At 44.3% G+C, this 20,888-nt stretch overlaps 1 protein-coding gene across 1 annotated transcript in view; it reads left to right on the forward strand.

Annotated features, from left to right (window-relative positions):
- Window positions 1-1,038: 1,038 nt before the first annotated feature.
- PDSS2 (decaprenyl diphosphate synthase subunit 2) overlaps window positions 1,039-20,888 on the forward strand; it is a 694,554-nt gene continuing 674,704 nt past the window's right edge. Inside the window, exon 1 of the mRNA XM_086926695.1 lies at window positions 1,039-1,598. Coding sequence (XP_086782821.1) covers window positions 1,342-1,598 — 257 coding nt within the window. The 5' untranslated portion in view covers window positions 1,039-1,341. The remainder of the gene's footprint in view (window positions 1,599-20,888) is intronic.

Raw genomic sequence — 20,888 nt, forward strand, 5'->3', positions numbered from 1 at the left:
ACACCCACACTGCAACCCCGGTTGCCAACACACCACAGAGGCAGGTAATTACATGGTGGAAGGAGACCCCTATTAGCATCCAAAACTCCCCTAGAGCAAGGCTCTTAATCCAGACACGCTCCGGTCAGCGTTCGTATGAGGCCAAGGATTGATGCAGCCTAGAAACGCGCACTTCGCGAGGAGCCGGTAATGCAAAATCGGAACTCGGCGCGCATGCGCGTCGTACTGGGGGCACACACTCGACTGCTCCCTGTGCGCGGACAAGCCGCGTCTGCCTCCTCCTGCTCCACTGCCCCCTAACGCGCTCACACGCACACCGCAGGACGGCGGACCGGGTAACGAAGAACCCGACGTCGAATAAAGTCGCGCAATAGCGCTATACCAAGTCGCGCAATACCACACAATCCCAAAATCACACACCATAAACCCCCATCCGCTAAAGCAAATAAGGGAAAGGCACTTAACTCGCTGCTGCAGCAGCAAAGAAAGAGGAAGGTTCCGGTTTTACAAGGATTGTTATATGTTGGACTGGACAGTGATTGGTGTAGACTGGTGGAGGGGGTTGTCCTTCCGGGGTCATGCCAGTTTAAAGTTTATTGGCTGCTGTTTTTGTCAGTAAAGATAAGAGAAGCATAATCAGAGCCTCCGTGGACTGACATAGAATCACATTACACTCTGGAACGTGTGGCTTCTTTTAACATTGAAAAACTGAAAAGTGTGGGCTTAAAAATCCAAGTGTGAAAAGCGCTGTTGGCTGAAAACCTACAACTGGCTGAAAGCGTAGCGCACTAGCGTAGAAAATCGAGATTCTGTCATAGGGAACAAAAAAAATACAAAGCTGGGCACGAATACTATCTTGCCCAATCCATACTAGAACATACAAAGGACAGAGAGCGGCGCAAAGCTGACGAGAGTGGAGCCCCGAGTAAGTGGGACGATAAAGCTTCTGACCCAGAATGACTTGAAGTTGAAACTAACGCTTCCCGCTATGCTTGCAGAGACCTGTCAGTTTCTTTTCCTGTTTTGCGACACTGCCGTATTTCGCTTCTCCCAAGATGGCGGCTCCCATGGCAGGCACCTGAGTTTCCTCTGATATGCATCTCTAGGATTTGGAGCAGTAACCCTGTTGCGTTCCTTGCCCAGTCAGTGACAGGGTCATCCCGAACAGGAGGAATAAACCCCCTCTCCAAAAGAGAAAGTCAGCTGGCAGCAGACAAAAGCGAGATCGAATCAGCAGCAGAGACATTAGCCAACTTTCACTTTACAAATACACCAACAGCCACAGCGGCACCATAACACCGACCGGAGGAGAAGAGCGGTGACATTGTCTCAGCTGCAGCTATGGCCATGTCTCGGCTTCGCCTGCTCTGGCCTGGGCTATTCACAGGGTTGACAGGTCGCTGCAGCATCAGCTTCTTCTCCGGATCCCAGGGCTCCGCTTCCCACTGGAGTAAAGTGGTGTCAGACGCCGAAAAGATCGTGGGCTACCCGACCTCTTTCATGAGTCTACGCTGCCTGCTCAGCGACGAGCTCAGCAACATCGCCATGCAGGTCCGGAAGCTAGTGGGCACCAGGCACCCCCTGCTTAACACCGCCAGGTAAGGTCAGGCTGTTAGCCGCCCCTGCTGAACCTTTCCCACGCCCCCTCATCACACATAGAGACCACACTGACGCGGGTGGTGTACCCGGGCACTATTCTGTGACACGTTGTCTGTCCATAAATCTTCCTCGTATGTCGGCTCTATTTTTTAATTTTTCTTTCTTTAATTTTCTTGCTGCCCCTCAGTGTAAATTAAAGTGTTTCACGGGGTTTCTGCTCCTGTGCAGTATCTTCTAATAACTCCCTACACGGATGCCAGTCATTACGCTAGGACAAAGTCAGCATAATTAATTGTGACTGGCATGGATCCGGCTCGGCAATAACTGCCGGATGCGGGATCAGGATACATCTCTCCCTTTTCCAGCATTCATTAGATTCGATGCCAAGGCGTTTATTTCTGTATCGCCTTATGCGAAGTTGTAACTAATACATGACAAACACTACCTGTGAACATTACATTAAACAGCATTACAAGGGCTAGGAAGCCAACCTTACTGTCACAACGGATTATATCACATGCATTCTTAAACATTGCAAAGCGTAACTAAAGCTTACAAAACATATTGCCAACACTGGGAGTGGGTCACATTTAGTGGCGCGTTCAAACTGTCTGCTGTGAGTTCAAAATAGGAACCTACATGGGGCGATGGACATCGCTTATTTTTGGGTCTAGCTGGCACAACACAAATGTCACCCTTAAAGGGCCATTAGCACTACTTTTGTTCGAATTTCTTTCTTGCTGGGAGGCAGCTGGAGCTTAATAACATGTCAGTGCCATTGAGAAAGGAAGGCATTCGACGGTTGTCACTTCACTAGTGCTTTCGAGATAAATTATGATTTGGAGGCAGGTTGCTCATTATTTCCAGCTTTGTATACAAGTTACGTGTATTCACTGTAAATGGTAGATGTGTCTTTCTATGTCAGAATTTCTGATACGTGTATGTTACTAGCCAACGTAACACTTTTTAAGCAACCTTAGTGTAGTATTCCATTCTGTGCTCCACTCTCTCTGTAACCATGTACCTTCCTTTCATATGTTCCATTCAGAATTGTTTTGATTCTATTGCCTGGGGATTCTTAGGGATCCTTGGTAATGTAATATTCTACTGAGATCAGTTACATCTCTGCATCTGTTCGTGGTGGTTGTGTAAGCTGTCTCCTTGGATTAAACTGATTCAACCATCAAGAAGTCTCATCCATTTACTACATATTCTGGCGACGATCGGGATATTAAGCTTGAAGCTCAACAGAACCCGTGTTATTCTTCATTTATTTTTTTTTCTTCAAAAAAAAAAAAGAAAATCCAGTTGAGACAGCGTTCACCGCCTACAGTGTGGATCCTCTTTAAGGTACTGTTTTAAAACTTTATATGTGTTAAATTACAACACCAGCGGCAGTATTCTCTATTTTACGTGCCTTGATTGCACCTGCGGCTGTCTCTCCACGTTATTTATTCCTAAATTTGGGAATTTGAGCGATCCTCGCTCACACTCTAGAGGATTTCACCTTACAATTGCTTTGGTCCGTCTCCGTGTGAAACTTTCTTTTCTACCAGCGTTTTCGTGGAACTGGTGACATTTCCTACGATTCTTTACCGTAGCGCATCTTTTAAAAAAGAAGACACACGAGACTCACCATATCTCCGCGTGCATTCCACTCGCTACCAGAATTCTGCCATCACCCTTCCCGAACGGACGCATTATTATCACACGCTGTCTCCGTGTGCACCTACGTCATCGTCAGCGTCCTCCGACGCACAGCGTTGCGTTCCAGCGGCCATTTTGAAATTGTCATGGCAACAGACTCCGATCCGAGTCCCGTTTTTTTTTTATTATTTTCTTTATTCATTTCTGTGTAACGCTACAACCATTTAAGTAATTTAACCCCTCTACATCGATATTTTCCACAGTTATCTGTATATCCCTGAGCACTGTACTTCGTAATCTATTTCCTGGTTGCAGTTTCAAGTACATGGAAATCGTTTTTACATCTTTATTTACAGAGAAGGTACCTCAAATTTCGATGCTATTGCTATATACTGTATTTTGACAAGTTACCTAGCATAATAACTGTGACCTTTATTTACATTTTCTTTTATCTATTTTTTTTTGTAATATCTTTTCTTAGGGAAAATGTCAAATAACATAATTTCACCTGCACATTTCCTACCCTCTGCTGGTGATCCCAAAGTAGAATGGGATCTTTGGTATCCTACCTTTTTAGCTTATGTTGATGTGGTAGAAGAAGACGGCTGTTCTCCTAAAAGGAAACTTGCCTTACTTAAAAATTGTCTAGGTGGCGCTGGTCTTAAAGAACTAGAAAGTCTTCCACCTATTGACAATTCTGGTGCTGGTGATGTAAATGTTTTTGAAGTTGTTGTCAAGCAATTAAGCATCAGATTTGGTAGAAAAATCAACACTGTGATGGAACGTTTTAAATTTTACTCTAGAATTCAAAAAGAAGATGAATCCATAGAAACATATGTAGCTGCTCTACGCACTCTAGCTAGTTCTTGTTCTTTTGAATCCATTGATTTTGACCAAGTGTTAAGGGACCAAATAATGATGCGTACTAAAAGTAAAAAGATACAGGAACGGTTGTGGATGGGCACTGAGACCTCTCTTAACGCCGTCCTCAACATTGCTAAGGGAATTGAGCAATCGGAATTGTTCGTTAACGAAATAAGAGGCCATGATGTCAAAACTAAAGTAACTATTCCTGAGGTTTCATTAGTCAGGAATCCCCCGAATTATAGAAAACCTAATTCCAATTTCACCAGAAGGGATAACTTTAGCAGGGACAACAGATCTTTTCAAAGAAGGCCCCCCATAATTTGTTATAGATGTGGCGCCAATGACCACGTGGGAAATTACAAAGGGTGTCCCGCTTGGAACAAAATTTGTGTCAAATGCAAAAAGTCAGGTCATTTCACAAAAATGTGCAAATCCATGCAGAAAGTTAATTTTTTATCACAGGATGAGTATGATGACTGTGAACAACCCTCTGAAATTAATACGATGTTGTGTGTTGGTGATACCGAGTGCAAAGGTTTTCCCAGTGACATCATTCTTATTAATGGTGTAGAAGTCTCCATGCTCATTGACTCATGTGCTTGGTATACCATAATAGGCAAAGATGTTTTCGACAAGTTTTGGTCCCCAAGAGAACTGTCACCACCTGATATACATCCCGGAGGGTATACAGGGAAGAAGATAAGTCTTGAAGGTTTTATGTGGGCAGAGATCAGATTTAAAGATAGAACTATCAGGGGGAAGGTTTACGTCTCCTCGAAAGGAGCATCTATCTTATGCTGGCCCCATCAGTTTGACTTAGGGATCAAACTTGATCCCAATGCCTCCCCTCCTGTATATGTGGTTTCTCCAGAAAATGACTACATTTCCCAATTAAAAAAAGACTTTCCATGTATCTTTAATGACAACTTGGGTGTTTTCGCTAATTTCAAACACCGTATTATCCTCAAAGAATCAGCTGTTCCTGTCCGACATAGAGTCAGAAATGTGCCCTTGGCTTACCGTGATAAATTAAAGTTAATTTTATCTGACTTAGTTTCAAAAAAAATCATTGAACCAGTTGAATCATCCCCATGGGTTTCGCCCGTTGTTTTATCCCTTAAAAGCAACGGTGAGCTTCGTTTGTGTGTAGATCTCCGCAGCTTAAACAAAGAGATCTGGATTGACAGACATCCCTTACCCAACATACATGAGCTCATTTCCACTCTTTCTGGCGCCTGTGTGTTCTCCACACTTGACCTCACCAGCGCCTACCATCAGGTAATCTTACATGAAGACTCTAAATTTTTAACCACTTTTATTACCCCTGAAGGTTTATTTCAGTACTGTCGCATGCCCTTTGGTCTAGCTAGTGCAGCGTCTGTATTCCAACGCCTCATGAAGACACTTCTGGAAGGGTGCGAAGGTGCTATCGCCTTCCAGGACGACATCCTGGTACATGGAAAAGACGTTGAGGAGCATGATAAAAATTTGGCTAAAGTTTTAAAAAGTGTACAAGATTTTGGTCTCACCCTGAAATTGTCTAAATGCAAATTCAGACAAAGTCAGGTTGAATACCTCGGCCATGAGATTTCAGCCCTGGGAATCAAACCTAAACTTAATCACATCAAGAGTATATCTGAAGCCCCTGCTCCTTTGAACAAAGACCAACTTGTTTCCTTCCTAGGTCTCACAGAATTTTATAGTAAATTTGTCAAAGATTATGCTTCCAAGGTTCACCCTCTCAGAGTGTTGTTGAAAAAAGATGCGAAATTTTTGTGGAATAGCGATCAGCAACGTGCTTTTGAGTTGCTTAAACAAGAAATCATTAGTGCTCCCTTCCTAAGACCTTTTGATCTAGAAAAAGAATGCATTGTGTGTGTTGATGCGAGCAATGTTGGTTTAGGTTCAGTCTTGATGCAAAAGGACAAAGGTGAAGAGTACGTTGTGTCATATGCTTCAAGAACCTTGCGGGGCGCTGAGTTCAATTACTCCACAATTGAAAAAGAGCTACTAGCTTGCACCTGGGCCTCTGAACATTTTAGGCAATTTCTTTGGGGAACCAGGTTTTGTTTAAGAACCGACCATAAACCCCTTATCAATATGCTGGCAGCTGGCGGTGGCAGGACCTTAACAGCACGCCTAGCACGTCTTGCAGCCAAGTTGCAAGAATTTCAATGTACTGTTGAATATGTCCCCGGAAGGTTAAATGTGCACGCTGACTGCATGTCCAGATTGCCTTTAGTGAATTCCATTTTTTCCGTTAGTTGGAATAATGATTCTGATGTTGTTTCTAACATCGATGACGTCAACGATTGTGGTCCTACTGGCGTTTCTCCCAGCATTTCTGAAACTGAGTGGAGGGAAGCTATGGCGAATGATTCTGATTTGGCTTCCTTAACCAGGCACTTACAATATGGTTGGCCTCATGAGCGATACCTATCTGGGGACATCCTTTCCTTTTTTAAGGTAAATGACGAACTCATGTTTAACCAGGGTTTTGTGTTTCGTAGTGACAAAATCATTCCTCCCACCTCTTTGAGAGAAAGAATTATTTCCATGGCCCATGAAGGCCATATGGGCATGTCTGGCACTAAAAGACGCATACGTGAGTTCTACTGGTGGCCTGGTGTAGACAGAATGGTCGACAAATGGGTCCGCTCATGCTCCCCTTGTGACAAAAGCGACAAGACCGTTAAACCCTTGTCTGTCGCCACTTCTCCCATTGAATTTGTCTCTTGCCCCTGGAAAAAATTAGGCATTGACATAATCGGACCCCTCAATTTGTCTCCTCAGCAAAATGTGTTTGGTCTGGTCCTTATCGATTACTTTTCTAAGTGGCCAGAACTAAAAATTGTCGACAAAGTTGGCTCCACTCAAATTATTCAATTCCTTGATGAGGTTTTCTGCAGGGAAGGAATTCCTGCGGAGATTGTGTCGGATAATGGTCCACAATTCATAAGCAAAGAATTCTCGTCATTTATCCAAAGATGTGGGATCGTGCACAAAAGGGTGTCAAACTATAATCCCCAAGCCAATGGTCAGACGGAACGCTTTAACCGTGTCATCAAAGAGTCCATTCAGTTGGCTGTTAAAAGCAACCTAGACTGGAAAAAAACTCTGCGTTCCACCTTACTGTCTTACCGAATTTCCCCCAATTCTGTCACAGGATTTTCACCTTTCGAATTGCTTAGAGGCAGGAAGCCTGGTTCCAAACTTCTGCCTTGGTGGATGAAAGTTAAGATACCAGTCGATCCCTCTGTAGATCCCGCTTGTGTTAAGGACAGAGTTTTGAAGTACCAGGAAAGAATGAAAACCAATTTCCTCTCTACCAAAAACTCTGGTCAGAAAGTCAGGGTGGGTGATTTTGTCCGCGTAAAATTGGGCAGAGCCTTTGACAATAAGTGGAGTAAGTGGTCGGACCCTTGCAAGGTCATTGAGGTATTTTCTAAGGCTGTGAGAATTGAGGATGGGAAAATTTGGAATTTTAGAAGGATTTCTCTGTGCAAAGGTTTAAATTCTTCTAAGGCTGAATCCCCCTCTGCACCATCCTCCAATGATTGTCCCACTGCTAAGCCTTTATGTGATCAAGATGATACATCTTTTTCTCCCATGTTTAACTCTTTTGACTCCGAGAACCAGTCTGTTGATCGTGTTGTTGTTCCTGTTTCTGGCAACTGTAGTCCATCCTTGCCTGACAATGGCAACTTGACCACTGAATCAACTCCTAGCCATGCCAATGACTGTGTTAGTGAAAATGTTCCCTTACCTTGTCATGTATTTCCTAATGATGATATTTCTTCCCTTAGGAAAAGCATTCGTGTAAAACATACTCCTGTAAAGTTACATGATTATTACCTTTAAGTTTTTTTTTTTTTTCTCCTGTTTTTTTTTTGTTTTTTTTAAGGGGGATGGTGTGTAGTATTCCATTCTGTGCTCCACTCTCTCTGTAACCATGTACCTTCCTTTCATATGTTCCATTCAGAATTGTTTTGATTCTATTGCCTGGGGATTCTTAGGGATCCTTGGTAATGTAATATTCTACTGAGATCAGTTACATCTCTGCATCTGTTCGTGGTGGTTGTGTAAGCTGTCTCCTTGGATTAAACTGATTCAACCATCAAGAAGTCTCATCCATTTACTACACTTAGAATAAATAAGAAAATATTGAGAGAGACCGTAAGGTTTTAAACGTATGCCTTTCAGTTTGCGTTCAGCTCCTTCTTGTTGGGTTATAGCCCACTAAGCTATATTATAAACAATTTTAACTTTTGACCTGCAGTTATGGCAAGGATCTGTGTTTTAAAAACAGTAACCCACTGAAATGTCTACCTAAAGTACACATCTGTATATGCATAGTACATGCTGTTCTTTACACCAGGCTCATTACGACTCTATGCTTTTATGTGATGATTAAGTCCTGTTATTAGACTGCATGCAACGTTTTACAGAAAGTGCATTAACCACCAGATACTCTGATACTTGCTCTGGTACTTGCTGGGTACACAAAGATCTCTACAGTGGATGGCTTAATCCCATAAGATGTTTTTAACTGCACTCTTTGTGATCAGTCAAGGTATTCAGCATAGATTTAGTGTCACATTTGTCCTTGTTGCCAATTTCTTTGTGGGATGAATTTATTCCAAGTAAATGTGCTGGCTGACAGATACTCCTTCTAATGGCTACGCCGTGCATGCCCAAACCCCTCTTGACCCACATTTTATAGGATGGAGTAATTTATTTCTATTCCTGGCACTGAATCTACTAGATTGCATCTGCAGGACTGGAAGCTAATTAGGCATTCAAGTGAAATGTACGTTTTTGGTACTGAAATGCATTACAATGCCATTATAATGCCTAGTGTCCTTTTGGGAAGTACATATATAATATATTTGTTGTATATTGCTTCTAGTGGAAGCCTTTACTATGCAAAATTGAATCGTAATCTGGTTATTTACTGTCACGACGCCAGCAGTGGTCAACCTGTTATGATGTCACCCAGGGGAAGCGCTCACTTAGCATTTGTTTCACCGTCTCACCAGGGTCTCCATAGACCATAGTGTAATAACATGTGGCGGTCTCACCTGGCTCTTCAGGGTCTCCACTGATCCGATGGAGATTGTAAAACAGGGGCAGCCCTTTGCCTGCACCAGTCAACTACTTCCATGACTAAATGAATCTGCTGAGACCTGAGCTGAGGGGAGACATGAAGCCACACTGGTCAGTGGCTCTCAGAGAGCCACTGCCATCGAGGTACCAGCTTTCCGCTCTCACTCAGTGTGAAGATTGCGGCTTTGAGCTAGGGCTGGGGAGGTGTGCGCACAGAATATGTTGGGCTGTTGGGGGTGGGAGGCAGGAGACCAGGGATTTTTTATTTGCAAATTTACTTGAGGTGTTGAGAAGAGGTATAGGCAGAGGGTAGCGTCGTAGGGTGATAGCAGGTCAGGTAGTTTTTTATTTTTATATTTGCCTGTGGGCAGTGTGGCCTGAGTATTTTGCAGGGTAGTGGTGGTGGGTAGCAGAAGGCCAGGATTTCTTTATTTATATTGGGTGGGGGGGTTTAATCTTGATGGTGGCAAAAGGGCAGCTTATTTCGCTTTTTACATTTTTTTTATTTGTTGTACATAGATCACCCATCACTCCTCTGACCCTGTGTAATGATTTGAAGGGGCAGTATACAATTTTTATTTTTTACAAATTACTAAAATGTGAATAACAGGGATGCTATTCCTCATGGGGTTTTGAGTGACATGGACAACTATAGCGTCTCTCTCGGAATGTATTTCATGTCACTTAGAAACTTTCAGTGAATAAAATCCATGTTATTCTCATTTAACCATTTACAATTCTGTATGTTGCTATTCTATTGTTCCCATGTCTATTCCCTCCTTTCTTTCTCTTCTGTTCCCTGTGTTTGTGTGCACCTGCTGCCTCAGCACATGCTGTTGTTCTAATTTTGGGTTCAGGCATGAATTTGTTCTGTCGTGACTATTGGAAGAATCAACCCTTGGCACTCCTTTGATATTCAATAATTGATTATCTCTACCACCTTGTCAGTTAGGCATTTTAGAAGGGATCACAGAGTTGGAAGGAGGCTGATTAATGGGCTCTACAATCTGGCTTACTTTTCCAAATCAAGCAGATACTTTTAACCTTTACTTGCCTGGATTATTTGGGAACCCACCACAATACCATACAGCATTATTATCAAAAGCATTGATCCAGCGATCTGGGACTAACACATTTCCATTACCTGGGCCCAATTAATTACCCTACAAGTCCCTTCTAACTGAGTGAGTGAATACCGAACTTACCACTTTCTATTACCATATCATACTTGCATTATCCTTTGTGGCGATGCAATCTTTATTTATATAATCAGAGTTTGGCAAACTAATACTTGGATCTAGAATAATACTATTGCATGCTCATCATAAACCAACTCTAATAATGACAAATTCACTTATGAATTAATAATGTTTTATCTAAAATAATGTGATTGCTCGTCAAATACAATACAGCTCGAATCATTGATCACCATACAAGAAACAAATGAGAAATGACATAGAACATCTCATAATCAATGCATTGAGTGCGTGGATAGGCATAGAGACAAAAGATTAGAGATAAAAGTAATTTGCAAAGTAGTTATGCAAAATCATGATATAATACTAACCCACAAAAGAAATTAGGAAAACTACTCTCTGGCCATGAGATCAGCAAGGCTCCTCTAGAAGAGTTGAAGAGCAAAGACTAAGTCAGGATTCTTCAATCAGGAACAGCTAGCCCAAATAGGAATAGGAGACAGCAACGCAGCTCTCTCCTCTTGCAAAGTAGAACATCACGCAACCTCCCCCCCTCCCACCGGGTATCTATATTATACTCTAAATTCCAAAAAAACTAACCCACATTGTATCATAACACACAATTTCCCTTCATTCTAATGGTTGAGGAAGGGGGTGTACTGTCACACCACTCTCGTCATAACATTTTCAAAATAGTCTATTGTCCTTTTTTATTAATTTTATCAACTTCCAACAAAGGAAATACAAATTTGAGCTTCCTTCATATACACATTTCCTCCATCTCGGTCATGTAACAACTTTTGTGCCTCGATTGTTCAATTGCGCCGCTCTCTAAGGAAGTATTCCGGCTTTAGAGATTAATTTGTTTCTCCACGCAAACTTTGGCAGGCTCACAGGACCCATGAAGGACAAACAGTTTCCGACTTCCCTTTCTTGCACAGTTTTAAATCCACATTTATTTTCCAAAATGACTCTCGGGCCTTTTCTGCGGGGCAGAAAATCCTACTTCTACAGAAAACAAACACAATTATTATTAATTACTTATAATGCTATACCATAAACGCACCCACCCCGTGTGTTGCATATTTCTCATTTATACCCATGCACTTCCCGTAATAATGTTATTTCCAACGCAAATTAGTATATAATAAACAAACAGCATCAGTCCTTTTATTTTCCATTAGTTATAAGCATTTGCGGCCTACTTCAGCATCTTAGTTCTCGCTTCCCCAAGTTCATCTTCCCTCATGTTAGCATTTTTTTGCATTTAGTTTGCACATCACATGATTAGTAATTTTCTCTATGAGGGTTCAATCTGAGTGGGTTTCATTTTGCGAAAACCCTGCTCCATCAGCATCAATATCGAAAGGCATCGATTTTATTAACTACACCGTACAATAGGTAAGTTAGTTGAGGAGTATGCACCTACACTAGGATTGCTGACAATTAAATCATTCAAGTATGTTTACAAAATGATCAGTAACTTGATGGTTATAAACCCAATGTGCGCTAAAGCTCAACGAAGGCTACTGTGTTATCATGACCCTACTTTGTAGAAAGTGATTGCCATTCTTAAAAGTGTAGTAGATCAGTCCGCCAAAGGCATACAGATTTTGAAAAAAAAGGGGTTGCAACTAATGTAAACTTCATTCAGTAATGTGAGTGGGAGGAACAGAGGAGGCACTTTAAACCGAGAAAGAGAGAGCTCAGAGGAAAAACACATAGTGCTACTGCTTTGGACTGTTTAATCATCTCGCTTCAGCCAAAACTGCCAACATTAAGCAAGAATTACCGGAAATAAAAGAAAGGGCACTTTCATTTCGATCAATATACAGAAGCTGAAGAAAACGTAAATGATTAGGGGCTAATTTGGGGTTTGGCAGCGCATGATAAAGATCGTAAAGTAGTGCCTCATTCACACCGCCCACCAAATCCATGGTTTCCCTCCTCTTATTTTCCCCTTTGGAGTTGGCGGGGGGGGACTGCTGAGCAACTGCAGCCGGAACCTCCACTGGTGTTAACCGTTGACCATGCTGTCCTTCTGCCACAGGACTACTGGTCACAGTGATATGTGAATCGCCCTATTAAGTGCAGCACGACTGTCACTCCTTTTCCATGACATTGTCTACCATGCAATGCGTGGCTTACATGGACAGAGGAAATGATTAATCACTCCCAATGCACAGGGAAAAGAACTCCCTGTGCATCAGGGCTATTAGCTTTTTATTGTCAAGAAACAAACTCCTGCTTTGGGAGTTTCCATCAAGAAAACAAAAAAGTTGGCAGAGGGGACAGTGTAAACATGGAGCCCTCATGGCAGACTTCACTGATACGAAAGAAGCTACAGCAGCGGCAGCACCCTTCCCAGCAGTGAGATCTCTCCAGCCAGGTGAGAATCCCCAAATATGGTGGGCGGCCCGCTGTTAGTATGGTGAAGGTCATGACCTCTGTACGCTATCCCCCAGACCTCCCAGCAGGACGCCCACCAAGCACTAGATAAGACTGTCAGCATTAAGGCGAGACCTATTGCATTTTTAATGCCTACATTTATTTTCAAAAACTGGAAAAAAATACAAAAAATGTAGGACCTTTTGCTCGACTTTCCCTGCTGCCTTTCATTAGTTGCAAGTCAGTATCTAAGTAGATAGGCAGAATAGGGAGCTAAAAAACACAGAATGAGATTTCCTTTCATAATGGCGTATGTCAGCATACATTTGTAGCATAATACCAATATTTACCTGAGGGGCTATTTTAATGTTCGGCTGCTTAATTTTCTAAAACGCATCATGCATCGAAGTATGTGTGCAGGTTTATCAGTTAAATAAATGTGGAAACATACAATTTTACAACCACATTTATTCACGAAATATACAATAAAATAAATATAATATACTGATAAAATAGCCCAAAAATAAATATGGATAAATACAGACGGCAATGTTAAAAAACAAATACCATAAAACCGGAGCCTTAATTATACCCCCAAAACAAAAAACCCCGCAAGCATATTTTAGTCTCAGTACATAAATCACCAATCCTAGTACAGACATACATCTCACAGTCGCCAGCATATAGACTGGCACAATTGCACGCACACACACTCAAATTATAGCCCTCTCATGATTCGTACAAATTTACTGTATGTGACCCACAGCCACCAGCACAACTACTACATTCCCAGTACAAGTGCCACAGTCCTGTGTTCATGCCGCATCCCTCCCAGCATCACTTCACAGACTCCAGTACATGTGTCAGAGTCGGAAGTACAGGCTTCTCATTGTACGTCAGTAATCCCATCACAGGCCTCGTCCATCGTAACCCCCAGTACAAATGCCAGAGTCCTGTGTACCTGTCCCCACATGGATCTCAACACAGACCCCTCAGCCCATCACAGCTCCCTCCCCATAGAAGCATGAAAGTTCCAAGTACATGTTCGATCACAGACCTGCATTCCGTCACAGACAACTTCAGTTCACCACAACCCCAGTATGTGGTCTGTCACACTTGTGTATGCCATCACAACCCCTTCAGCCCACCATAAGCATCAGAGTACAGTGTACATATCCTGCACAGACCCCTTCAGCCACAATAGCCCCAGAGTCTAAAACTCACGCACCCTCCTAATGTACATCATGTATCCAACACAGAACCCTCAAGTCCACCACCGCTTCCTGTAGAAGCAGGGGCGTTCCAAATACATGGGCCAGCACACACATGCACGCCGTTGCAGACACCTTCAATTTGGTTACCAGGTGAGTCCATGCCATTAATAACACTGTTTCCTACTCCTAGGATGTTCTTAAACACCTTAATGCATTTTGGGAAAGTGTTTCCTCTGAAGCAACTTTTATAACACACCTGAAAACAGTGATTGCTAAAAGGAAAGTCCTGGACTGGAGCACGGTCCCTGGTGACCTGGAGTCATCTGGTAACCAATGCCACAAGAGCACGAGTGTACCCTAATCGACCCAGCCCCCCTACTGTTCTAGTACAGCCCCCTACCTGCGACTGTTTGGATTTTCAACTTCCAGCCCCATTGTAGGTGTGCCGCAGACGGGGTTCTCTTCTCGCTGACTGACGAATGTGCCTCGAGTCTCCGTGTCCACCCCAAGGCGCTGCAATTCTGTCAGCCTGGGGGGTCTTGTTTCAACAGACCCACCTAGTCTCTTGACACGCGCTGCGGGTCTGTGCTCCCTGCAGGTCCTGCAGTGGGCGCCTAATCTTTGTTGGAGTTGTGCGCACACATCCTCTAAATACTTAGCACGTGAGAGATTCAATGCTCTGTGTGTGCGTGGGAGCGTGCGGGGAGGGGAACCGGTTTCTGCGGCCAAGGGGTCGCCGCGTTAACAGGGCGAGGGGGAGTGGGGAGGGGGTCTGTTATTGTAAAATAAAATAAAAGCATTCCAAACGCAAGAAATAGCAACAAAATACCATGCAATGCATTCTAAACGCAAACGCATACAGTAGTTTACAAAAAAGTGCAGCAAGTCAATATTAAGCCCACCGTCTCACGCCGCCAGTAAAAGATCCAATCCCGCGGGGGGTGGCCTAAAGAGGACAGGTTCACAACCAGGAGGGACTAAAAACCCTCAAGTACAATCAATAAAGGCTGTTCGGAATAATAAGTGATGACAAACGACGCATACCAATCACATTTGCAGGCGGAGCTGAGACAGAACTTTGGAACCGTATTGATCCCAAGAAGCCCTAGCATGGCGAGAGCAGCGCATGCGCTGCTAATGCCAGGCGAGACCTAAAAACCATGAAAAACTCTGAAGAAATGCCTGAAATAGAAAAGAAGAATTCCGATTCAACCATGTTACTCCTGGTGCCTTCAGGGGACAAATATTTAAATTGAGAGGTATTTCCAAAACTAAACTTGAGATTGAAGGAATCTTTTTCAAAAGTTTTTTAGTGGAATGTGGTATGAATATTCTTGAATAGGGTTAACCACAAAATCTTGTAGATCTTCACTAATCTATGTAAACCACTCTATATATTTCGTATTCAAAAAAATGAATAGACCACAGTATTGGTGAAGTCCAAAGTTATTTTCAAGCCTGAACTTAGATGTTTAAAAAGATTCAAACATTAAATTATCTTGATAGATCGAGCCCAACCTTTTAAGCAGAAAATACGTAATTTACCTTTGTTTGTTAGAAAGGAAGGAAAGGAGGATTTGCAAGAATGGTGCAATGCAGGATGTGATTAACAGTCAGTGCATTTCATTGGATGTCACTGATGGTAATTGCGACAAAGAAATATTGTCAGATACATCGAATTGCATCAACTAAATAGTTACACAGTGGTTGACTACCAAACTTTACCACTCATTGAGCCTTTGGTGATCATCTATGAAAATGGGGGGTTCAGGCAAAAGATTGTCACAGCCTGCTAAATTGGCCTGTAAGTTACATGAGTATTTATTTAGCATCAGCACATTCTAGGAAGGGTAAACATTGCAGCAGATAATCTTATGCACTATATAAAATGTACTAAGGTGAATAGAGTGATGATTGTAACCTGTTAGTGGTTTGGTTGACGGATGCTTAGTGTGGTGTAAGTTTAGTAACCAAGAATGAATGGATGATTGACAAGTGACAACTAGCATATTGAACTATTAGGCTAAAGGAGTTTGTTAGGGAATGGCCCAGAGAAAGACTGCTGAGTTTGAATTTGCAGTCCTGAAATGTAAAAGATGAATTTACAATAAAGGGGGCAACTGTCATGAGATGAAATATTCTTGTCATACCAGGTTGCTTAAGGTCCAAGCTTAGTTATGTTAAACTGTTTTTTAGTCTGTGAGAAAAGTGTAAATCTGCTGACATAGCACTAAAAGTTCATCTGTGGCCCATGCTCTCTGTAGAACTGTGAGAAACATATTGTCAAAACATTGAAATTGACTTTATTAGACCAATGAACACAGTGACCTCTAGATATGCATATTGCTATTGTGATCATTGCTTATTACATTAAACGGAAAGAGTTAAACTTTGTAGTGAATCACAATTAATTTGAAATAATTGAGTTTTGGAAACCTATTTTTGTAAGGGAGCGTTCTCAAGTGATCTTCTCATTGATAAATTATTTCTAGCAATATGATTAATTTTTTTTAAACTAATGGTATTGAGGATTGCAGTGCCTCTCTGTATCCACAGTGTAAAGGTCAAGTTGAATGGGCCAACAGAATAGTGAAGGAAAGCAATCATTTAAACAGAAACATCGGATATTTGTGAGAGGCACCATGGACACAGCTATAGGATTATCACACTGTACAACAGAGAATATACCATTTGAGCTATTGAGCTGGAGATGGGCATTATCAGAAGTACAATGCAATGAGTAATCAGAACAACACAAAGATTCCAATGAGAGACACAGTTTATGTAGAGCAGTGTCTGATAAGCAAGACATGATGAATAGTCATGATCGAAGGAATACCTTCAAGTATACAAACATTTCTGTGGGTGATTATCAGACTATTAAAAATTCAGATTGCAAAACATTTGGAGAAAGATATAATAAGACATGTCATGTTTTAACAGTGAATTAATCTGCCTTGTTGTTAGAAATTGTTCCCTGGTAGAATGGGCCATGGGCTGTGATTCTGATGCCATTTTCCAATGCTCCTTCAGTGGATGTAGATCACGGAGTCAGAATACCAGCACAAGACAGTTGTGCCACAAACAGTTATGCGTCTACCAATGTCAAGTCAAAAGTAAATGGGAAATAGCATGGACTGACTTAAGACAGTTGGGTGTATCTCTTGAAATGTTGGACTATCTTTGACATTCAAAATTAAATAATAGGTTTAATTCCTTTCTGAAACGAGAAGACGATATAGTATAGTGACATATATACATAATAAATGTATTGTTATGTTATTGTTCTCCTGTTTACCCCTCCTTCACTTCTTGTGTGTAGAATGTTGGGCTAGGGTATGAATTGGTTCTGTTTTGATTGTTGAAAGAGGTGGGTCTTGGCCCTTCTTTGATCCTGAGTGAATGACTAACTCTAAGGCCTGGTATTTAATGTTATTCACTTCATCGGATTTGGCGATAAGCTTGGTATTAACTTTTCAACCTTCAGGAGGTTGAATGTTCTCTGCTCTGTCTTCTTCCTTTCCTCCCTATTCATCTGGCTTCATCATCTAACCTCAGCCGAAGTAGAATGAGCTTCAGTTTTTTCAAGTCTCACTGTCCTTTAATATTGTAAAGGTATTTATTTCTGCAACCATGTCTATCTTGTTCTACAGTGTAAAGTGCAGTGGCCGCTCCTCTGCTAACGCCCCACAGGATAAATAAAATGATAATAACACTGTTATCATTTTATTTTTCACCATTTTTCTCTGTAAAGGTGCCAGCGGGTGGGGGCGTGGCTTGGACGCCGATCGGGATGGCGGCGTGAGCTTGCAGCTCTGCGCAGGGTCCCGCTTTTTCTCCTGAAAACTACACCCAGGGAGACCCCTGATCGGCGTAACTGGCCTGCGAGGTGTTGGGGAACCACTGGAGAGCGGCTGAGAGCTCTTGGGGGACCGCCAGTGCCACTGAGACCTTGAGAGACGACGCCCGAGGTGTTGCCCGGAGTGCGAAGAAAATGGCGGCGGAGAGGGTCGATGGTCTCTGAACCGAAACTGAGGAGGATTGGAGTCGGCCTGCGGGGTGGCCCGCCTTTGCGACATAGGAGTTACGGGGGCTTGCTGGCACAGACCTGTGGAGCTAGGGGTTCGGAGGCCAACATTAGACTGGTGTATTGGGTGCACGCACTCGTTTCTGCCTCCCCCTTTCCCCCTTCCCCCCGGTTCTGGCACAGTGGAACGGGCGGCTCTGGCACTCCTGGTTATTTGAGTCGCAAGCACAGCGGAGGCACTCTACCACGATCACCGTTGGTGCGCACGTTCCCCCGGGCAGGGGCTATCGGGCCCTGGTGAAGATCGGGCGTGTCCGTGCGACGACGACAGAGGCACTTAAGATGGCGGCTGCGGGAGGAGCGGCCATCACGGAGCAGGGCCGGGAGGACTCGACCGCGCTATCCCAGGTCGGTGAGGCCCCCCCGATGATGATGGAACAGGAGCAGAGACTGAATCGGCGCCTGGATACTATCCTGGAGGCGATCACCTCGACCAAGGAGGCATTGCAGCAGGACATTGCGCAGGTCACCACGGGGCTGGGTCTCCTGAGGGCGGATCATGCCAAGCTGGCAGACAAGGTAAAGGACCATGAGCAGCTGCTTCTAGACCTGAAACCGGCGGTGGTGACCGCGGAGCATAAGATAACGGACATCCTAAACCGTTTGGACACGCTGGAGAGACATGCGGAGGATGCCGAAAGCCGCAATAGACGGAACAACGTGCGGGTCGTAGGCCTGCCGGAGAGAATTGAAGGGGAGGATGCGGTGGCCTACATGGAGAACTGGTTCCGGACGGTGGTGGCACCGGAGGGCCTCACTTCCTTCTTCACGTTAGAACGAGCACATAGGGTGCCGGCTCGCCCACCAGCGCTTGGCCGCCCCCCTAGACCGATGGTGGTGAAGCTCCTCCATTATAAAGATCGGGACCTGTTAATTCAGAAAGCTCGAGCTTCGGGCCCATATGAGGTGGAAAATAGCCGAGTCACGATTTTCCCGGATTATACACAGGCGGTCCAGAAGAATAGAGCATCCTTCCTGGCGGTGAAAAAGGAGTTGAGGGAGGAGGGCATCCAGTACTCATTGCTCTTCCCGGCCAAGCTGCGAGTAATCCTGGATGGGAACACTCAATTTTTCCAGACTCCTGATGAAGCGTGTACATGGTTAGAATTGTATCGCGCTGGCACGGACAGGACTGGCAAAAGTCAGCGAGAGAGGCCTAAACCGCTTCAGGTCCGGAAATCTCAACGGATTCGCTCCCGCAACAAGCTTCAGAGAGCGAAACGGGAGGCTCAAATGGCTGCGGACAAGAGAGGGGCGCTGGCAGCGACGGCGAGCATCACGAGGTCGCAACAGGAGAGTGACCTGGCTGTTACGGACTCTGGCGATGACGGCGGCAGGACTGGAGAGGAATTATCGGAGGCGGAGAGCTCGAAGGGCCCGGTGGTCACCCCCCAGACATCCGACGAGATCTTTCATGGCTGACTCATGTATGGGACTTGGGACGCTGTACTTCTTGCTGGGAGGTGCTCTGTTGGTAATGGAACGGCTGCCAGGTAGGGTGTGGCATCAGCATTGCGGGATGGAAGGCGCGGGGCACGGGCTCCGCCTGCCCGGGGTCGGCGATAACTCACCCCCTCGGGGCCCTTAAGGCCTTCTGTGGTGGCGACCACAGATTAGTCGGATGTGTGTTTTGTTTAAGGTTTGGATCAGGGCTGACATTGGGTTTGTAGGCTCTGTCCTGGGGAGTGGGGTTTGGGGAGTTTTTTTTATGGTTCTTTTGGGGGGGAGCAACTGCAACGATGTGGGCAATGAATGGTTACACCTGAACTGGATCGTTTTGCGTTGTATGGGGACGTTACCTAACTTGAAATGCCTAACATGGAATGTCCGAGGACTGCGAACTATGGTCAAACGCCACAAAGTGCATGCTTATTTGGTGAGGCGGGGGGTCCAGGTTGCCATGTTGCAGGAGACTCATTTAACGAAACAAGAATGCAATGCGTTACAGAAGAGATGTCGAGGCCAGGTATTTGGAACCACTTACTCTGCATTCGCTAGAGGGGTACTGATATGGGTACGAGCGGGGGTACCGTTTCAGATGTTGAATCAACTGGTGGATCCTGAGGGTAGATATGTGGCGGTGGAGGGAAGGTTGTATGGTCGGGATGTGGTCTTATGTTGTGTATATGCTCCGAATGTTGACCAGGCTCGCTTTTTTGATGGCTTATCCTGCTCACTGGCCTCTTTCTTGGCGGGTCCTGTGATTCTGGGAGGGGACTTTAACTCGATCACGGATGTAGCATTGGATAGGTCCCACCCACCATTGGTCGATTCCCCTGTACGTAGACTAGCTGCACACAGGAAGGATTGGCAGGAAAGATGGGGATTGCTGGATGTGTGGCGGGAGCAACACCAGGGCAGCAGGGATTACTCCTTTTTCTCGGCCCTCCACGCTCTACATGTTAGGATCGACTCGGTCCTGTGCAGTGGGTCCCTAGCCACATTGGCCACTCATACGGAGTACCTGGCCAGGACCATCTCGGATCATAATCCTTTGCTGGTGCACGTACAATGGCAGCGTGCGCGATCCGCGATTCCAACATGGCGGCTCCGGCCCGACACCTTGGAGGACTCGGTGTTTAGTGACGCGGTCCAACGGGGCATAGATCAATACTTTGATGAGAATGAGGGGACAGCAACTTGTAGGTCCACTGAATGGGACGCGATGAAAGTGGTGGTGAGAGGAGTGTGCATGGGTAGGTTTTTGAATGCCCGAACGTCGGTGTTGAATGCGCTTACCAAAGCGGAAGAGAAGTTGAGGGACCTGGAACAGCGTAGACCGGA

The sequence above is a fragment of the Lissotriton vulgaris genome, chromosome 6 (genome assembly GCF_964263255.1).
Source record: "Lissotriton vulgaris chromosome 6, aLisVul1.2, whole genome shotgun sequence".
NCBI lineage: Eukaryota > Metazoa > Chordata > Amphibia > Caudata > Salamandridae > Lissotriton > Lissotriton vulgaris.